The sequence below is a fragment of the Panthera tigris genome, chromosome E2, assembly GCF_018350195.1.
Source record: "Panthera tigris isolate Pti1 chromosome E2, P.tigris_Pti1_mat1.1, whole genome shotgun sequence".
Classification (NCBI taxonomy): domain Eukaryota; kingdom Metazoa; phylum Chordata; class Mammalia; order Carnivora; family Felidae; genus Panthera; species Panthera tigris.
This window is the reverse complement of record NC_056674.1, coordinates 49,180,378-49,201,611: the sequence shown is the minus strand read 5'-3', so window position 1 is coordinate 49,201,611 and position 21,234 is coordinate 49,180,378. Positions and strand designations below refer to the sequence as shown.

Sequence of the window (21,234 nt, the reverse complement as noted above, 5' to 3'; positions counted from 1 at the left end):
CCCGCATGCTAACAAATCAACTTTGACCTTAAAAGGCATTGTACAGCAGAGGTGACCAATTTTAGAACAACTTCTTGTGAAGTATGGCTTATTTAATTATACTTTTTAGAGGGCTAAAGGTACTACCGGGGAGAAAGCTGGAGCCAAGCTACGACAAGTCTAATTCACTAAGATAAAGATGACTGCATAATTCCTAAATATAAGGTGAGGTTTCTCCAAAAATCAAGGCACCCTCTTAGAGCTAAAGTCCACATTAAGTCTCTGAGCATGGAGCACTTTTTTTAAAACCCTTTACTCTCAGCAAAAAAATACTTGACTATAACACACATTTAATAATCATTTGGGGGAGGCGAGGAGGACATTTGGTCACCAATGTTGGCTATCATAAACAAGGCTTTAAAAATCACTTAAAATAGCACTGAGTATCAACAGTGTCTGGAGCTCAGAGACGTACAAGGGTTAAAACTGTTCCTCATATTTCCTTATGGGTATTTGTGGCTTGGGATAAATTTTATAGAGACAAGATTACTAAAGTGGTGGATCATGCTTCTAGAAAACAGTTTTCAATGACGAGAAAGAAAAGTGGCCCTAGGGACGACAAAGATACTGAAGCCAAATATACACATGAAGAGCCTGAAAAACAGTTTTTCCTTTTGATATTCTCATTGAGAAGATAAAGGACCACTTGTATTAGGATATAGGAGGAATTTTTAACAAGCCCTTGACTAGAACCACAAGAAATGATCGCCTACTCTAGCCCAGGAACAGGGTTTAGGAAAGAATTAAGAGTATCAGTGAAGAGTAAGGAGGAAATACCATCCATGTAGCAGTCTCGTGGACAAAACCTTGAATCTGTTCATCCAAGAGAAAAACCGAGGAAGAAGGGAAAATGTCCCATAAGCTGCAATATTCAGACTCTCTCTTACGGAGTAAGGAAGCAAAGATCCTTAGATCTTTATCTAAGATCTAAGGATCTATGTTATTAGCATAACAAAGTAATGCTAATCAGTCTTGTAATGAGCATACCTTCCCACCACCCGACACAGGTCCTAGTATACTGGAGGCACTCAATAAATACCAATTGAATAAATAAATGTCTTAGTGCAACAGATCTCCATACGCACACTCAAAAAGTCTCCTACTTTTGGGTCTGCAAGAGAAAAGGAAAAATAGGTATTTTGTCCATCTAAAGTTTAGATTCATTCTAGGATCTTGACTTGTCTAGCTGCTGGCTGGGGATACATAAAAGAGGACACAGCTCCGTAAGCCCTTCAATAGCACAAGCAGCCAAAGGCAGCTGTGCCTTAGAATGAAAATCAGGGGGAAGACAAGCACAGAAGGAAAGGAGACATTGCCACGACTCTCTTCTGTTCTGAGCAACTTCAATTCTCAGGACCAAGGCAGCCGGGCTCACGCCTCCCTCCTGGAGAAAAATGCTTAGTTCCATGTAAAAGAAAACCGTCAAACAATGAGCAATGCTCTTGCTGGGTGACGCTACCCTCTGGGAGCAGGTGAAAGGAACATTTGTATGGATCCTGCTTAGGAGATACTTGATCCGTTTAGTAATATTGAGAAGCATGCTAATGAGTGCACCAAAAAAAAAAAAGCATCATTTCTTTTTCTTAGATCATTTCTTTGTGAGTTCTTTCTCTGGGAAGAGAATTTTCAGAATCATTTGTTACAAATTTAGATTCTTGGGTCTCTCCTTAGCTCCACTGAATTCTGGGAGCGAGGTCCAGTCATCTGCACTGTTAACAAACCCCCTAGAGAATACTGGGCAAAGTCAAGTTAGAAAACCCTTTGAACCATTCACAGAAATCAGGGGAGCTTGTTTATGTCTGCCTCCTTCTTGTTATAGACCCAAAGAGGGCACTAGAAATTATAATGCCTCCTGTAACTTGGTGTTTACAGGGACCCAGTGAATTCCCCCTTCCTCTTTACTTCCAGCAGAGGAAGGCTGTACTGTCACTTCTAACAACTCCAGGTAGAACTCACTGTAAACAGTCTCATCAGGAGAGAAGCTACCCCAGCTGCTACTTTAAGATTAAACCTGGCTCAGGGCACCTGGGTCGCTCAGGCGGTTAAGCGTCTGACTCTTGGTTTTGGCTCAGGTCATGATCTCACGGTATATTGGGATCGAGCCCCATCTCAGGTTCTGAGCCCGCGGCACAGAGCCTGCTTGGGATTCTCTGTCTCCCTCTCTCTTTGCCTCTCCCTGGCTCAAGTTCTCGAACTCTCTCTTTCAAAAATAAATAAATAGACATTAAAAAAAGATAAACATTTTAAAAAAGATTTTAAAAAAAGACGAAACTTGGCTCTTTATTTGCTTCTCACTTGAAGGTTGTCGGTCTTCAGGTTATTCAATCACACCTACAACTCACCCCTCAAATATCAAGACCAGGAACCCTGGGGCACCTGGATGGCTCAGTCAGTTAATCCTCAGACTCATGATCTCACAGTTCATGAGTTGCAGCCCTGCGTTGGGCTCTGTGCTGACAGCACGGAGCCTGCTTAGAATTCTCTCTACCTCTCTCTCTGCCCCTACCCCACTCGTGTTCTCTCTCTCTCTCAGAATAAATAAACTTAACAACAACAACAACAACCAGGAACCCAACTGTTGCATTCAAGGATAAACCTTTGTTCTTATGAGAAAAGAAGATTCAGAAGTGAAAACTGCTGGGTCTCTGAGAAGTCCCTTTTCATATTCAAGCCTGTACCCACAGTAATCACTAGAGACAGTCTGATACACACTAGGCCATGACAAAGCTTAGAAAAGAAACAGATGGCAATTTATACTCCTCTAACATTCTAAAAGACTGGGATAGGTTTTGAGCTAACTTTGAGATTCTAGTACTATAATCTCAGTGACCCACTATCGTTAAAAACACCCCTATTTTAGGGGCGCCTGGGTGGCTCAGTCGTTAAGTGCCCAACTCTCAGTTTCAGCTCAGGTCATGATCTTACGGTTTGGTGGGTTTGAGCCCCGCATTAGACTCTGCGCTGACAGTGCAGAGCCTGCTTGGGATTCTCTCTCTCTCTCTTTTCTCTCTCTCTCTCTGTGCCCCTCCCATACTCATGTTGTCTCTGCCTCTCTCAAATAAATAAACTTAAAAAATATATATTAAAAAAAAACAAAAAAAACCTATTTAAGGGTAAGCAGAAATGAGACTCGTCCATTTAAGTTACCACCACTGCTCTATGAATTTGTTTCCAATTCTGAAACTGTCAAAATCGAAATTTAGTTTTATAACCAGATTTGCCAAAATGTTAGTGCCCAATAAGCTTGGGTTGAATATCACATTTGTAAAATACAAAGCATGTTCCTTTTCCCAAAAGGAACTAGAGGTGTATTTCTCTGGTGCGGAGTGGCCTGGCTCAGAGTATTCCTTATGACATATTTGGGGTGTGTCTTTATTTAATAGCAAAATGTACACATCCCATAAAACAAACACTTTAAGAGTGAAACCATTGTTTCTTCCAACATCCTTCAAACCTCAATGAGGAAGAGTTGACTGTGAACTTCAAGGAATCATCAGCTTCTCAAGGGAACTTTTTTTTAATGTATAGAAAATAAGCCCTCATGGTAACAAAGAACTAAAAACTGTGCTTTACCGCAAAATTTTCATTAAGAATAGAACTTTTGCAGAGCAGGAGAGCCATCATGGTCTTTGAAGACCACAGAATGCTTTCCTTCCCCAGAAACCATGTAAAGGACCATGACCTCTCGCACACCTATGGTGAGGCACAGGGAGGCTGTCTGATCCACTCCAATAGGGTTGGCAACTCTCTTTAATTATTTAAGAAGAGACAATTAAATCACTTGAGAACGCTAGCATGGTGGCAAAATAGAATCCATGAGATATCCTGCTAGCATGTTCAAAGATTTATCAAAAGTTACCTTCTATCAGCCCCAGTCGAAGACTTGGTGACAAGAGAGAACAGTTTAGATTTTTCTGAATATGCACGTGTGTACATGCACATGGCTAAGAAGCTGGATTGAAACCCTCAGTGACCATTGTATAGCAGGACCCAGAAAATAGGCAACCTCTTCCTTCTAACATGGTGGATCCTCTGTTTCCCCCAACATCCAGTAATCCATGTTCTAAGATCAACAGGACCACCAAAAAAGAATGACCAGACCTCCAGAACACCACCGAGAAAACCACTAGGGGGTTAAACACCTTAAAGCAAAATTTATATTTTAATGTGGAAAGAAAGGGACACTAACTCTCATCTTATAAAGCAGCTCTTCTCAATGGCATTCATTATTATCAACGGCCTGTCGATGTAGGTCAGATTTCAGTAGAGAGCACTAGCTTCCATTCTGGAGACACAGTTCACACAGTTCTAAACCTCTCTGCCCAGCAAATTCTGCAGCGATGAAAGGCAGAGAACTATCAGAGAAGTGCCCCTACAGGAACACCACCTTCCTTTTGTATGTTATTTGGCTTTTGTAAACACTGTCTCACGAGACCCTCACCGTGACTCGGAAAGGTAAGCAGGACAGGTGTTATCTCCACCTTACAGGTGACAAAATGGTGACTCTGAGGCTAAATGACTCACTTGCCCACGGTCACAAGTCAGGCAGTTAACTCGTAGTGCCACCAGTAGATGAGCCTAGCCCTGTGACTCGCAGGCCAGTACAATTTCCAGCACGCTACCCAGCTTCCTGGCGTTTCAGGATGACAGGCCGTGGAGTGTAATGGTCAGGAGGCCAGGTTCTCATGCGGGAGACCTACATTCCAATCCCAGCTCTGCCACCTCTTAGCTATTTGACCTTGTGGAGGCTCCTCACCCTCGTCCTGTATCTCAGGCTCCTCACCCGTAAAATGGGAATAAAAACGCCCACCTCTTAGAATTGTTGTGACGATTAAAAGAGATGATGGACACGAGGCACTCCGATTCATTCACTCAAGAAGTATTTGCGCCAGGCACACACAGTGCAAGAGATACAACAGTGAGCAAGAGGCACGGCCCTGCTCTCATGAAGCTTAAAACTCAAACTAAATAGAAAAAGTAAAAGGATAAATAAAACACTTATCAAGTGTGTTAAGTGCTGTTAAGGTAATAGGTGACTCACCCATTACCATGAGGGAAGCAATTTTTAAGAGTGGCCTCTGAGGAGAAATTTAAGTAGAACTCGAAGGGACCAGAAAGAGCTATCCCATGTACCGAATGGAAGGAAAAGCATTCCAGTTATAAGGGTCACAACCTGGGGAAGTGTAGGAACAGATGCGACGGCTACGTATCCTCACAGGCTTTCGGGAACAACCTTCACAGGCTGACTGCCAAAGATTTCCACATCTGTTTTAAAAATAACAAAGATGAGGCTCAAGAGAGGTGACGTGTCTTACCCAAGGTCATAGCTACTCCCAGGAGGGGCCGAGACCCCAGTATCCGACCTCCAGATACAACGTCAGCTCACTCCCTCTGAGGAAGCTTCGTGTACATTGAGCTCCCCTACTTATTTCACTGACAACTGTTTTCTGTGCCCATGAAGAGTTCCAAAAGCACCTTAAAAACACAAGCAACGACATCACATCAACTTCCAGGCATCTACTCAATTGTGCACCGAAATCCTTACGCTTCCACTCTTGTGACACAAGAGCAAAAAGTGCTTGGACCTTACTCAAAAGCTCCAAAATAGAAACAAGTTTCTCCTCTTACAGCAACAAACAAGAGAGGAAAAGGATGTCCTGGAAGGAAGATCCTGTGGCCTGTTCCGGAAAGTGAGACAGAACCACCATTGCACAAAAGTGGAAACATGAAGGTTCACATCAAGTGAACTGCAAAGGAAAAATTAATTATTTAATTTTGAATAAAACAATGAATTCCTAAAGCAGTGGCTTTCAATCAGGGTGATGCCCCCCCCCCGCCCCCACTCGAGCATTTGGAAACTTTGTGGAGGCATGTCGTAGGCATGTAAGGCAGGCCATGTCTTACAAAAGGACAGGACGGTCCTACAAAGAATTTCTTACCTGAGGCACCTGACTGGCTCATTCCATAGAGCATGAGTTGGGCATAAAGATTACTTTAAACCACATATATGTGTGTGGGGGTGTGTGTATAAATAATTTCAAAAAAGAGGGTATTACCCAAAATATTAGGAGCAGCCTCACACACACTTTATTATCAATCCCAAAGGGATTAATATGCCCCAACTTTCCCTGTATTCTCATGGTTCAGTGGCTCTTCCTACCCTCACCACAGCTGGATGAAAAAAAATTAAACTCAGGTTTTACAGCTGAAGAGTCTGAAATTTTGGAATCCAACTGTAAGCTCTTAACTCCAACATGGAACCTGGTACCAGGTGGCATAAGGAAATGAAGTTTCTAGCAAGAGACAGATAAGACATTTTAGCAAAATGCAAACTCCTTTCCCAGACAAGGGTCTATATAACATTACATTTGTTTTGCAACACACAAAATTCTGTGATTTTAGAGAGAATCTTCTTACGGTGTTTTTCAGTTTAAAATCGGATACTAACGACGGTTCTTTCAAAAACTTAACCACAGTCATCTCCCAACTATAGCTAACTCTTTCTGGACCAAATTTTGTGGAGAAAAAAATTTTAATTTCAACATGTCTAAAAATGATCAAATGTCTCGAAGTGCCCAAGGCAGTCACACCTTGCATCTCATTCAGAGCAAGAGACTGATGCAGGTCGAGGAAGCTCCAATGATATCTAGAGGTCTGTTCAGGGACTAAAATACCATTTTAGCAATTCAAAAGCCACTTTCAAGTGGTACCCTAAATCAGTCACTATTTCCCCCTCAAAAAATTACTCCACAAATTAAAGTTTATAGAACTGAACCAAAAGCCAACCTATTACCAGAAATGAAAAAAGCTTCAAAAAGTCTACCCTATTTCAACCGTAGCTAGAACAGCGATCCAATAGATACATCCTCCAGAAAGCAATCTTTCTTCTTTCTACACAATACCTAGATTTTCTTCCCTCTCTCAAAGAAGTCTGAATACGTTAACTTCTTCACTCCAACTTGCCAATTAGCAAATAGCGGCCCCACGCCCTCGTGACCAATTTTCTAGAAGCCTAACCTGGCTTCTCAGGTTAGCTGAGCCGATAGACCTGTTTTCCTCCAGAAGCTCCTGCCAGTGCCTTTTCCGCCCTGCCACTCAGGGCCTGGGAAACCCTCCTCCAGCTTTTTGCTGGCCTGTCACCAGAAGTTCACAAAATGAATTCATCCAGATTCTTTAAATCCGCCTCTTGCCCTGTGATGTACCAACAGCCAGGCAATCAAGCGCCACCTCCCCATTACAAAAAGATACAGACCACCAGGAAGACCTAGCACTTAGCATGGAGGAGAAGAAAAAAGATGGAGGGATGCGAGAGTCATGGAGCCAAACCTACTGCATGCAGCACCCGCCACCAGAGCCCAGGTCCTGCAAAGCCTCAGAGGGAGGTTCCCTGGCTAGGCCCTCCATTCAGCAGGCCACACCTGTCTATATGCCAGCAGCCTTCCGGCTGCTCCATTTTTACCAATTCAAACGGATCTCCAGCAGGAGACTGGCAAAATTGGGCACCCCCTTCTCCCAGCGAAAGTGAGAGCCCTAATCCAAACAACACTTGCCCCCAATTTTCTTTCCTTTCACACTCTTTGTTCGAGAGACACTGCTTGGTCAAAGTGGATCCCCCTCTCTGCTAACGGTGAGGCAGGCACAATGCTGCAGTGGCAGAGAGGAAGCCTCGAGGCCGACTTGTTACAAGCCAGACAAAACCTCCTTTCTGAGGATGGTGATGCCAATAAACGGGACTTCAATAGGCAGGTTTTGCTCTGCTCATCCACAAGTGAATCAACGCCTGAAGTCCTAATACGCCCGGCTCCGCAGCCTCGCAGGAAGCCTCTTTTCTAGAGGATAGATATCCCATTCATCCCCAGGAACCAAAGGGAAAGCAGACAGATCCAGGTCGCGCACTCCATTTCCAAATCTTCGCAAGCGCGCGAAGGTCTGGGGCGCCCCGACGCGCCCTCCCTTGCACTCCACCCTCCGAGGCCTCCACCGCCCGCGGACTCACCACTGTGCGAGCTGAACCACCTGGGTGCGATGTGCAGAGGTAGAGCATCCGCCAGCGAGGCTCGGGAGCCTAGGTACAGCATCCCGTCTCTATGGTGACCGCCGCCGGTCTCCTGGTAACCATTGCCATGGGCATAGGTGGAGTCGGACGCAGACCCTCCGCCGCCGGGCGCCCTCTCCGAGTCGCCTGTCCCCCGGGAGGCGGGGGTGTAGAGGCCAAAGGGCACCCCTCCGGCCGTGCTGGGGTCCATGCCCATGCCCGCCACTGAGCTGACCGAGCGGCTGCGCAGCCCCATGGCCCCGCCGCCCGCCCGATAGTGCCCAAAGTGGGGCGCCCCTCCCGGCGGGGGCACGGCGCTGTCATCGGTGGAGACCCCCGGAAAGGGGCCCCGGGAGCGGGCCGCCGTGCTCTGCTTGCCCCCCATGCTCGCCCGGGCCCCGGTGGGGCGGGAACCTGGAGGCCGAGACCCTCCCCCACTTCTCAGCAGCGGGGGGAGGGTTGGGCGAGCATAAAGGGGGAGGGAGTCAAAAAGGAGACCGGGAGGAAAAAAAGGGGGAAAAAAGAAAAAAGGAAAGAAAACCCGCGGGGCGGAAGAGGCAGGCGGGCGGGGATCCCAAACTAAGAATTTAAAACGATCCAAGCCAAACGCATGTTTCCCCTCAAGGTCCAAAGAGGCGCAGTCCGGCGCGGTCTCGGCGCGCCACAGGCCGCCCCCGGGCTCCCGAAAGCCGGGGGAGCCGCAGGGAAGGAGGGAGGGAGGCGGCGGGCGGGCGCAGGGAGGCGCCGGAGGAGGCCGCCCGCCGGACAGGAGGAGGCAGAGGAGGGCTGGGGGCGCCGGGCGCGTCCCCCTCCTCAGGTCGCCGCGACCATGGACGCCGGCCCGGACCCCTCCAGGCCTCGGGCGGGCTGCGGCGCTGGGCGGCCAGGCGGAGCTCGGGAAGCCGCGGTCGCGTCGCGTCGCGCTCTAGCTCCAGCCGCCGCCGGCCCCGCCAGCCGCTCCGCCCCGCTCGGTCCCGGGCTGCGCTCGCCGGCGCTCCTCGCCGCCGTGGAGACAATGGAGGGCGGCAGAGCGCAGGCGCGGCCCGCGCCCCCTCCCCTCCCCCCCGCCGGGTTAACCCCTTCGCGGCCCCTGCGGCGCCGGGCCGCTGACGCCCGGGAGGTCCCCACCCACCCACCCTGCCCGACCGGCCTGTGACCTGAGTGGCCCGAGCCACGGGGTATCAGGAACAGAAGCCAGGCGTCTTTTCAAAGCAAACACTCTTTTAAGTCCCCGAAAATGGCTAATTATCGAGGGGGAAACCACCTATGGGAGGAGGGGCGGCGATGGTTCAAGGGGCTGGGAAGGCAACGCCAGGAAGAATGAAAATTACTCAAGACGCCTACCTGGCTCTGAGGGTCACTGGTCAAGCCTCCCTCCCGGCACAAATTTGCCCCCACAGCACCCTCTGGTGGACGTGCTGTCCATTCTTTCGGAGGTTTCCCAATTAGGAACCCCTAAGATCAGGAAGCTAAGCATTTGGGGGATTCTTAGCTGTTTGGGGGTACGGAGCGAACTGGGGCACTTTTGATTCCGGATTTTGCTGAGAGTAGATCACAATTTCCTATGTGGGGCTTATGCAATGGGTAGATTCCTTAGCTAAAATGTGATCCTGAAAATCACTAGGTGTACGATAGAGAGTAAAAAGATACAGAAAGGGAGTAAATAACACAGCTAGGACTGGGATTTTAGAAACTTCCTAGTCCAAGATAGGTCCTCTGTTTGTTTACCTTTTGTTGCAACATGCACCATAGTGGGACACGGTGGGTACTCAATAAATGTATGTTGATCAAGTCTGCATTTTGCAACATATCTCTGACATATCCACATCCATCCATCCATCCATCCATCCATCCAACAACTATTTTTCAAGTGCTGGGTGCTGGCTATGAGCATCACCCAGTCCCTCGCCTGACTTCCTTGCTCTAAATGTCCCGAGATACTTCCACATCAAGGAGCCAAGACGGTGTAGACAGATATTAAAAGAAAACCTCCGAAAGAAGAGCTGGTCTGTCATAGTTTTTGACTGTCCCAGTGTGAGCAGTTTAGAAAGAAACAAAAGGAAGACTATTTATTTGCAAGCATGGAGTGCTTTGGGTGAGCAGAAAGCCCTACAGAAGGAAGTAGAGAATTCTGCTGGAGAAATGAACATAGGAAAAAACAAGGTGTTCCAGTACCCAAGAAATTATCTGTAAGTGCCTAAATAAGGAATCTGTGCACACCTAAGATCCAAATGAGTATCTGAAGGAAAATTAGAAAGCTTAAATTTGAGATGCCTGGCTGGCTTAGTCAGTAGAGCATTGTGACTCTTGATCTCAGGGTTGTGAGTTCAAGCCCCATGTTGCATGTAGACATTATTTTTTAAAAGTAAAGTCTTAAAAAAAAAAAAAAGGAAAGGAAAGAAAGCTTACATTTAACCCAATTTTCTCCGTGAAGAGAGACTATGGTAACAGAGGAGGGGTGGTACAGTATTGTGCAGAAAAAGATACTAGATCCCTTGATAGATCTCTACTGGGGAGTTAAACTCACAATCAATAAAGATGGTAATTATCTAAGTAGCTTTTGATTTACTTATGCATTCAACACTTTTTGAGTATATCAGACAAAATATGAATGTCTGGTAAGTGCCAGGCACTGTCCTAGGTTCTGGGACACAGTAGAGAGCAAGATGGATGGAGTCCTTGTCCTCACAAAGCTTCAGAAGGACCAATTCACACTCACTAGGATGGCTAGAGTCAAAGAAGACAAGTACAAGTGTTAGTGAGATGTGTAGACATTGGAACCCTCATACCTTGCTGGTGGGGATGGAAAATGGTACAGCCGCTTTAGAAAGCAGTCTGGCAATTCCTCAAAAGGATTAAACAGAGTTACCATGTGACCCAGCAATTCCACTCCTAGGTATACTTCCAAAAGAAATGAAAATGTAGATTCACAGAAAAGCTTGTACATGAATGTTCACGGCAGCATCATTCAAAATAGCTAAAAAGCGGAAACAGCCTAATCGTCCATCGCCTGCTGGATGGATAAAGCAAATGTGGCATACCTATGCAGCGGGCTATTACTCAGCCATAAAAAGAAATAAAGTGCTGATGTGTGCTACACCACGGGTGAACCTTGAGAACATTACACTAACAAAAAGAAGCTAATCACAAAAGACCACATACTGTGTGATTCCACTTACGTGAAATTTCCAGATTAAGCAAATCCACCGAGACAAAAAGGTTAAGGGTTGCCAGAGCCTTGGGGGGTTGGTGAGGATGGAGAATGACTACTAGCAGGTTTCCTTTTGGGGGGATGAAAGTGTTCTGATTTAAATGATGGTTGCACAGCCTTGTGAATATACTAAATACCCCTGAGTTATACATTTGAAAGGGTGAATTTGATGGTATGTGCGTTACAGTGCGTTACTGTACGAAGTATTGAAATATTGAAGTGAGCAGTGACAATACAGTGTGACAGATAAGCCGAGGACAGGGCCTGGCTTGTGGTTAGCACTCAAATATTTGTCAAACGAATGAGTGAATGATGAAGTGGTGTCAGAGTGAAAGAACATGGCGCTGATGGAAGGGGATGGGCACCAACACAGATTTCCCAGCCAAGGCTGAAAAGATGAGCTGCTGATTAGCCAGAGGGTGGGGTTGCAGGGGGAGAACTGGGTTTCGGGAAGACAAGAATGTGCCAAGCAAAGGGAACAGCATGTTAGAAGTCCTAGGAGCATGGCATCTTCAAGGAACCAAAAGCTGCTGGAGGGCTGATATGAGAGCATATGGGGAACCAAAGACGAAGCTGGTCCCTCAGGGGTAACCAAGAGGGTCCTAGGAGCCATGGTCAGGAGCGTGGCTCATATCCTGAGGGGACACAGACTCTGGGAAGATTTATCAACATCATTATCATTAACAAGAATAAATGCTGGGGCACATGAGTGGCTTAGTCAGTTAAGCCTCTGATTCTTGATTTCTGCTCAGGTCATGATCTCACAGTTCCTGGAATGAAGCCTTGCATTGGGCTCTGCGCTGGCTGGCAGCACAGAGCCTGCTTGGGATTCTCTCTCTCTCCCTCTCTCTCTGGCCTCCCCCAACTCTCTCTCTCTCTCTCTCTCTCTCAAAGTAAATAAACATTTAAAAAATAATAACGGCCAGTGATTATTGAGCACTGAAGATGCCAAGACTTGAAAATTAAGAAACTTGCCCCCTTCCCACATAAAGATCTCAGTTTTATATTCATAAAGATACCGGATGGAAACATGAGAAACAACATGATGTTGTCCCCTGGGGGTGGGCAGTGGGAACTGAACAGCTGGCTGACAGGATGGATGACAAATATTTGTTTCATTATATACGTTTTTGTATTTTGGTATTTGAGCCATGTAACTCGAGAGAGACAGAGAGACAAAGTATACACGTGTGCATTAAAGTCACACAGCTCACAGGACCAGAGCTGAACTTCTAGGCTTAACGGGGAACGTGCTCATCAAGGACTCTTTGGATGACAATTTCATTTTCTCTGTATGCTTGCCGACACGGTGAAAAAAGAGTAGATCTCTTTAACAGCTCTATTTCTTTTTGTAAATTAAGAATGGGGCGCCTGGGTGGCTCAGTTGGTTAAGTCTGACTCTTGGTTTCAGCTCTGGTCATGATCTCACAGTTTCATGAGTTCGAGCCCCACGTTGGGCTCTGTGCTGGCAGCAAAGTCTGCTTGGGATTCTCTGTCTCCCTTGCTCTCTGCCCCTCCCCAACTTGCACTGCCTCTGTCGCTCTCAAAATATATAAACAATAAATAAATAAATAAATGCATTTTTTTAAAAAAGAATTTGCCCTTAAGGTTTATATTCCAGTCTAGTGATTATGATAGGCCAGTCTCTCTCACATCTGGCACCACAGAACAGCTGGGAGCTTGAACGGCAAAAGTGAAGCCTCTCTCTCCTCTCTGCAGCGAGAGGACCTTAGGCTTAGGTGCCCTGTGGGACTCTGACCAGCAGCCTTGCTCAGGCGATGCCCTTGTTATCTCCTTGCGCACTTATTAAATAACACATTTCCTTTTAAATTAAAATATTAAAACACAGAGCAGGGAAAGTGCTTCATTCAGTAGCTTGACTCTACCCTTTCCATCTTAGGGAGAGTGACTCATGGCATAACAACAGGCATCCACAGAGACCTGCAGCCTCAGATTAGTTTCGTTTTGTCATTTGTTGCGTGGAGAGTCCTGTATGGGTTTTGCTGCAAGTTTCTCCTGTGGGTTCCTGGTTTAGAGTTAATGCGTCCGGGGACGTGTCAAGTCATTTCGGATGCTCTCAATGCAAGGATACCAGATGCAGAAATGGCCCCAGCTAGATTTGGGACTCGTGTGTTACTATTTTTCATCTTCATGCTCTCACTGACCCTGGGTGAGCCGCTTCCTGGCTCTCCTTCAGCTGTGAAACAGGGTTAATAAACCACTGACCCACCTACCAGAACTGTCAGGAGAAAGGGCTGATAACATTGGGGTTGCCAAAGCCCGCAAATGCCGGTGCATAACACTGCTGCAAAGCCCCAGTTTCAAACATCTCCGGAAGAATGTAAGTCTGGGAGGTTCCTGAAAGGTTCAGAAAATGAAGGAAATAGCTTGTTGGGGCCTGCTCCTGGGAAGCCTTAGGAAACCTGTGGCCTCCTTCCTCTCTGTCTCCATGAGCCATGGCTTTGGAGGGAGCCCCCAGCACCTCCTCTGGCGGGGTGCAGGATAAGTGTCTCCCAGTAAGAAATTTCCTCCCAGACCTCTCAGAGCTCTTTACATTTTTATTATTTTGCTTAAAAGGGAAACCTCAGAGAAGCCAGGGTAATAGGCAACCAAATGCACACAGCGAGGAGCAGGAGCATGTGTGCACGTCCACAAATATTTGTTGATTGATGGAGAGGAAAATTACTAGTGGGGCTCAGGGCAGGATTTCAAGATTCCCAGATGTAAAGGGACTGAGGGGTCGGCTAACTCCACATTCTGCAGAAGAGGAAGCACGGGACTAGAAAGATAAAGGGTCTGAGCTCAAACTCACAAGGCTAGTTGCTGATAACAGCCAGACAAAGCCCTGGATTTCTGCGTTGACCACGTACCCTGCCTTCCTGTGGTGTGGCTAGCAAGTGACCCTCTGAAAAGACCTTGCTTGGTGATAAGAACCCTGTGGCCTGGTCAGCAAGCTGAGATCTACTTGACGAGGGACCCCCAACCGTCTCCCAGTCTCTGATTCAGACAGGACATTCATATGCGGATCTCAAAGGCACACAGCAATCAAGAAGCAGCCAGAGAGCTCTAGATTTAGCTCCAGAGTCCCCCACTCTTTTTGTGATGACAGCATGGATGGGAGTCAGAAAAAGGAAGGGCCCCAGGGGGCAGTATGAAAGTTTCTCAGGCTCATGCTCCCTCTCTCTGGGTGGGCTCATTCGGTTAAGCCTCCCACTTTGGCTCAGGTCATGATTTCATGGTTTGTGGGTTTGAGCCCCTTGTTGGGCTCTGTGCTGACAGCTCAGAGCCTGGAGCCTGCTTCGGATTCTGTGTCTCCCTCTCTCTCTCCGTCCCTCTTTCCCACCCGCTCACTCTCAAAAATAAATAAACATTAAAAAAATTTTTTTTTAAATTCTACCGGGGCTTTTTTTCACATTAAGAAAGAAGACATTGAGAGAACAGAGGGCACCAAGGACTTGGAACCCAAAGTACTTTCTGTGCCTACAAATCATGACCAGCAGGTTTTGAGAACTAGACACATGTGAACTAAAGAGGCGGGCGTGGAGAAGGGTTGCAGAAGTGCTCAGGGCAATTGTAAGGCAATCCTACCAGTTCTAGTAGGAAATATTACCACGCTACATATAGACAGAAAGCTTTGGAATACCTATATCTCTATCTCTACCTGTATCTCTTTATCCAAAATATAATTCAAATGCCCAAGCAGGGCCTTCCTCACCAGCCCTTTCCAGCTTTTCCAGCTGTACTTCTTGCTACAACCTGCCACATACCCTAAGTTGTAGCTATACCTGACTATTTGCTAATCACTTATTTAGCACCTATTTATTGAGCACCTACTATATCCAAAGCTACAGGCAAATAAACAAGACTATGGCACGTTAGATGAATGAATTCACTTATTCCTACGTGATGGCATGAGCGTGCCTAGGAGGTACTCTTTTTTTTTTTTAAGTTTATTTATTTATTTATTTATTTTGAGAGACAGAGAGTGAGGGAGGGGCAGAGAGAGAGAGAGAGAGGGAGAGAGAGAATCCCAAGCAGGCTCCGTGCTCTCAGCCCAGAGCTGGATGAAGGGCTCTAACTCACGAACTGTGAAGTCACAACCTGAGCCAAAATCAAGAGCTGGAAGCTTAACCCACTGAGCCACCCAGGCGCCCAGAGAAAGTATTCTTTATCTTTCCTTCTCTCTGGCCTTGAACCTTGTTTGCAGTTTTTTCCCTTCCTGGCCTGGTGAGCTGAGGCCCTTCTCTCCAGAGCAGTCTTTGGCCTTTTCTGTGATAGAGATTTGGGAGGAAACTGGGAAGCAAGAAGAAAGGCCAAAGCGGGAGGGTGAAGGCCAGGGCTGGAGGAGTTTTTTAAGGGCTACAGTGTGTGAGAATAAGGAATAAATGGATAGGAAAGAAGGCAAAGGGTTTTAAGGAGAAGGAACGGTGATTCTGTGTCCCCTTGTGAGCGTAAAGAGTTACAAGTAAAGACCTTGAAATTACTTTTGGTTTCAGTTTCGCAGAAGGCATCCTTTTGACCTAGACAGTACTCTAGGGACATGACTTTATATGCTTTTCCCATTCTTGCACAAATATGGAGTGTCCTGTATGTGTAGTCACCATACAAGACTGAACGAAACAGATCTGGTCCCTCTCTTCCCGAAGCTTGAAAATATTAAATAAACAAATATTGAATTACAAATTGTGATGTGTATTTTGAAGGAAAAGAAAGAAGCAGAGCTTTGTGAGTGTTTTTTGGGGAATTCCTTTATCTTTGGAACACATCTCCCCTCTTCACACTTAAGGGTCTTTGTCCACACTTCCGGCGCTAAAATACTTCTTTTGATAGTGTATTCTATCAAAACGCTAATATTATACTGAAAAGCTTAAACGGCACCTTGTTCAGGATGCGGTGTCAGGTTTCTTATTTAGGCTGTCCTCTCCTGCCACGTTGCTTGCAAGTCTCATAAAACCCAATTCAGGGGTGCCTGGGTGGCTCACTGGGTTAAGCATTTGACTCCTGATTTGGGCTCTAGATCTCAGGGTTTGTGAGTTAGAGCCCTGCCTTGGGCTCCATGCTGAGAGCACAGAGCCTGCTTGGAATTCTCCCTGTCTCTCTCTCTGCCTCTTCTCTATTAATGTGCGCGCTCTCTCTCTCTCTCTAAAAATAAAGAAGCATGAAAAAAATTCAGGGGGCACCTGGGTGGCTCAGTTAGTTGGGCGTTTGACTTTGGCTCTGGTCATAACTTCGGCCTGCATTGGGCTCTGTGCTGACAGCTCAGAGCCTGGAGCCTGCTTCGGATTCTGTGTCTCCCTCTCTCTCTGTCCCTCCCCCACTTACACTCTGTCTCTGTCTCTCTCTCTCTCTCTCAAAAATAAACATTAAAAAAAAATTCGGGGGGGCGCCTGGGTGGCTTAGTCGGTTGAGCATCCGACTTTGGCTCAGGTCATGATCTCACAGCTCGTGGGTTCGAGCCCCACATCGGGCTCTGTGCTGACACCTCGGAGCCTGGAGCCTGCTTCTGCTTCTGTGTCTCCCTCTCTCTCTGCCCCTAACCCACTCGCATTCTGTCTCTGTCTCTCTCAAAAATAAACATTAAAAAAAATTAAAAAAAAAATTGGGGCACCTGGGTGGCTCAGTTGGTTAAGAGTCTGACCTTGACTCAGGCCATGATCTCGAGGTTCACGTGTTCAAGCCCCATATGGAGCTCTCTGCTGTCCTAATGGAACGTGCTTTAGATCCTCCGTCCCCTCCTCTCTTTGCCCCTACCCCTGTGTGTGTGTGTGTGTGTGTGTGTGTGTGTGTGTGTGTGTGTACACGCGCACGCACACGCATGTGCGTTCACTCTCTCTCTCTGAAAACTAATAAACACTAACAACAACAGCAACAACAATAATAGGGGCGCCTGAGTGGCTCAGTAGGTTGGATGTCTGACTCTTGATTTCAGCTCAGGTCATGATCTCGCGGTTCCTGGGATTCAGCCCTGCATGGGGCTCCATGCTATAAGCATGGAGTCTGCTTGGGATTTTCTCTCTACCTCTCTCTCTCTCTCTGTCTCTCTCTATCCCTCCCTCATGTGCTCACTCTCCCTCTCCCTCAAAATAAATAAAGTTAAGGAAAAAAAAAAACACACAACAAAAAACCCTATTTATTCTCCAAACTGTGTACCTGTTGTACTGTGACCAACTCTCCCACTTTGTCTGGACTGAAGGGATTCCTGGGCAAGTTGGTCACCCTAATTTGTTGATATTGTCAGTCTTCCCCATTATATCCAACACTCCAGAAGGAAAGGTGATCCTTCTTATCTCTATTCATGCCGGGACTTGTACCTAGAAATAGTGATAACATTAACAATAGTAGTTTACACTTGAGTGTTGACTACGTTCCTGGCCCTGTGGTTAACTCCTTACAAGAACCAAACAGAAGCAGGTCATTTCTCCTTTCTTTCTTTTGTTAATATATTTTTCCTTTCTTTCTTTTTTTAAAATATATCTTTTTAAATATATTTTTGAAAGAGGGACAGACAGAATATGAGTGGGGGAGGGGCAGAGAGAGAGGGAGACACAGAATCGGAAGCAGGCTCCAGGCTCTGAGCCATCAGCACAGAGCCCGATGCGGGGCCCGAACTCACAGACTGTGAGATCATGACCTGAGCCGAAGTCAGATGCTTAACCGACCGAGCTTCCCAGGCGCCCCCATTTCTCCTTTCTATAAAGAAATTGAAGCTAAGCCAGTTAAGCCGGGATTTGAGAGGGTGGGACGAAAGAAGAGCACCTAATCACCACTCACCATATCAGCACAGTGGTTCTCAAACTCTTTGTCAGGAGCTCTTCACACTCTTAAATATTATTAAGGACCCTCCCTACCAAACTTTCATGTGGGCCGTATCTACTGAAAGTAACTATTAGAAGTTAAAACCAAGGGATGCCTAAATGGCTCAGTTGGTTAAGCATCTTACTCTTGGTTTTGTCTGTGGTCGCGATCTTACGGTTTCGTGAGACAGAGCCACGCGTCGTAGAGCTCTACTCTGAAGGTGTGGAGCCTGCTGTAGATTCTCTCTCTGACCCTCCCTTGCTCATGCTCTCTCTCTCTCTCAAAATAAATAAATTAACATTAAAAAAAATAAAACCAGGAATTTAATATATATTATTTCATGATTTCACTTGAACATTAATGTGCATTATTATTGATACATTTTGTAAGTAAAAAATACCTGTTTCCTAAAACGAAAAAACTCTAGCGCGAAGAGTGGCAGATCTCTTTAATGTCTGGCTCAAGAGCAAAGCTCTATTCTCACATCTGCTTATGTTGTTTACTATATACCACATAGCTTCTGGAAAGAAAGTGAAAAAGGCAAATAACTACCTTAGTACGATTGTGAAAAATGTTTCACCTTTGGAGACCCCCTGGGGTCCCTGGTCACTTTGGTAGGCACTGCTGTTTCCTATGAAAAAAAAAAATCGTTCCTTCGGACTTATCAATGCCTTTACTGGCGGCCTCAGGAGATGAGGTAAATCTTTGGTTTGCGCGAATGCCGGGTTTTGGTTCGCCGGGGCCCTACTGGGGGACACCCGCGAAGAGACAGGGAGGACAACACGCGCCTCCCCTCGCCAAATCCTAACTCGCGAGCTCTCCGCGAGTTACCCCCCGCGCCGCTCACCCTTGGACTACGACTCCCGGTAGAGCTTGCGACAGGGGGCGTGTACCCGCAGCTGCGGGGAGCGTGGGTCACTCAAGCCGAGGGACGCAAATGGAGGGGGCGTGTCTGTTTGGGGTAGGCGCCGTGACTCAATTGGAGGAGCCGAGGAGAGGGGGCGGAGCCTGCGTTTGGGTCAGCCAATGGTTTGAGGTCAGGCGGAAGAGGGGGACGGGGCGTGGCAGGGCTCACTCGCGGGCTGCGTGGGGCTCACCGAGCCCGGGAACGCAGGTTTCGGGGGGGTGGGAACGCGCAGCCCTGGGGCCGGGCGGCTGCGTGCGGAGATGGCGGCGCGATGGAGCAGCGAGAACGTGGTGGTAGAGTTCCGCGACTCGCAGGTGAGCTGGGGGCCAAATGGAGCCTTCTGGGCATGCGCCCTCCGTGGTTCCCCTCCCCCACGTTGCCGAGTCCGTCTTGGGGGTGCCAAGGCTATCCTCTAGCCCCCTCTGGGGAATTAGGTTAGGGTTGACCCGGAGCTGTCAGACCCGAGCGGACGAGGGGAGCCTTGATGACCTTTGGGGGCGGTTGGGGCGATCGCGGATGGGGTATCGGGATTCCCCGCGGTGGTCCGGGTAGTAGGGTCGGCCTTGGGACACCGAAGCGCAAAGATTGAGCGCGAGTGACTGCTGAGGGAAGGCTTTCCCAGACCAGGGTGGTGAGGAGAGGATATGCTCCCCGAGGCCCCGGGACTCGAGGCTTAGTGACTTTGGGTGAGCCGCACAACTTCTCTGAGCCTCACCTGCGTGGCCTTAACCTTGCCTCACAGGACTTTGGAGTGGATTCGATTAAAAGAAAAACAAGACTGCGTGTAAAGTGCCTGTTTCTGCAACTAAGCTTTTAAGTGGTTGCTGATGGTAGAATAGTGAAAGTATTATATACAGAGTAGGCGTGTGCGCTGCACGCATTGCTCGGGTTCGAATCCGGGCTGAGCCCTAGAATCCCGGCTTAGCCCTAGCCCTAGCCGGTCATTCCCCCTCAGTGCATGAGTTTTCTCACCTGTGAGAAGGTGCGAGTCGTTCCTACCTCCGTAGGGTTGGCGTGAGAATTTTATATTTAGAATATGTGGCACAGTGACGGGCACGTGGTAAGCCTCCAGGAACAGGAACGTTAGCACTTACTAAAGAGATTTTTTTTACCGTTTTTCTATGTCGTGCCTTCCTAATGCCTGGCCTTGTGCTAAGCGACTTGTCTACATTTTCTTTTCCTAATTCATGAAAGAACCAAGGTAAGTAGATGTTATCCGATATTATCCCCCTCCCCCCACCTCTTTTTTTCCCCAAAGGAGGAAGATGATCTCGGTTGGGTGATCTCAAGTGACTTGGCCAAGGCCTCCCATTATGTTGGCCAGATTGGCATTTGAATGCAGGCATCCGGCCCCAGGAATCTTGTTGGGTTCATTGCACTACTTTGCTTCGGTCTGTAGGAAGCTGTCATACAGTCATTCCACAATAAATATCCCATTTCCCTTACTCCATCACCCAGGACAGGGTCTTGGTGATTCTCCATTTATTCAACAAATATTTATTGACTACCTTCTGTGGGCCAGGCTTTCATTCACAGATTGATTCAACAGGAATTTATTGAGCCCTTGCCTGGGGCACAGCGCACACTGTATCAGTACTCAGGTGAATTATACTGAAGGGAACTCTGGATTACATCAAGGGGTGATGTGGTTTCTTCTTTCTAAAACTCCATCCCTTTTTCTTTTTTTTTTTTTTTTTTGCCATAAAGATTAATGAGTAGAGGAGCCACCCACCGCTTTGCTCTGTGGTCCCCTCTGATACATAGCCCCCAGGGAGAATTTGAGCCGCAGCATTCGGATTAAAGGTTTCTGAGACATTTTGCACTGTCAGCACGGTGTCTTGGGAGGCCTGCTGTCCCCAAGGGAGGCGCCAGACTCCTAGGGAAAAAGAAGTGTACTCCTGTTGTCCTCCTTGCTAATTGCTTTCACGGGGACTAACAACAGAGTCGTGTATGGTACCTCTGAGCCTGCTAATTTGGAAGCTACTAATCTGCAAATGCTTTAATTCTCACTGAAACCCAGGTAGTCACACCCCTCCTTCTCTATGGAGATGTAATTGAAGAGGCCTGCTGAGAGGGTGCTGACACATATATTAGGATGTATGAAGTAATATCAAATAATTAAATCTGAACAGCAGTTGTCATAGGAAGAGAACAAAGTAAATTGGGCAATTTAACTGCCTTGCGGGAGCTTCTCTTTTTCTTTTTATATTTTTCTATTCATTTGGAAAGGTGCAACCTAGTTTGAAT

The 21,234-nt window shown here is 47.1% G+C and overlaps 2 protein-coding genes across 12 annotated transcripts in view; one reads left to right on the top strand and one right to left on the bottom strand.

Moving 5' to 3' along the window:
• ZNRF1 (zinc and ring finger 1) overlaps positions 1-9,056 on the bottom strand; it is a 104,025-nt gene extending 94,969 nt beyond the window's left edge. For 2 of the 3 annotated variants that reach the window (XM_015538011.2, XM_042970563.1), the window contains exon 1: positions 8,036-9,054. In XM_015538011.2, the coding sequence (XP_015393497.2) occupies positions 8,036-8,459 (424 nt within the window). In that variant the 5' untranslated portion in view covers positions 8,460-9,054. Of the gene's footprint in view, positions 1-8,035 lie in introns of all 3 variants that reach the window. The other variant, XM_042970562.1, reaches the window with a different exon arrangement.
• Positions 9,057-19,157: 10,101 nt separating this feature from the next.
• The window catches only part of WDR59 (WD repeat domain 59), an 85,290-nt gene continuing 83,213 nt past the window's right edge, over positions 19,158-21,234 (top strand). For 7 of the 9 annotated variants that reach the window (XM_042968395.1, XM_042968397.1, XM_007083357.2 and 4 more), the window contains exon 1: positions 19,158-19,301. In XM_042968395.1, coding sequence (XP_042824329.1) covers positions 19,259-19,301 — 43 coding nt within the window. In that variant the 5' untranslated portion in view covers positions 19,158-19,258. Of the gene's footprint in view, positions 19,302-20,128; positions 20,189-21,234 lie in introns of those variants that run through there. The other 2 variants (XM_007083360.3, XM_042968394.1) reach the window with 2 other exon arrangements.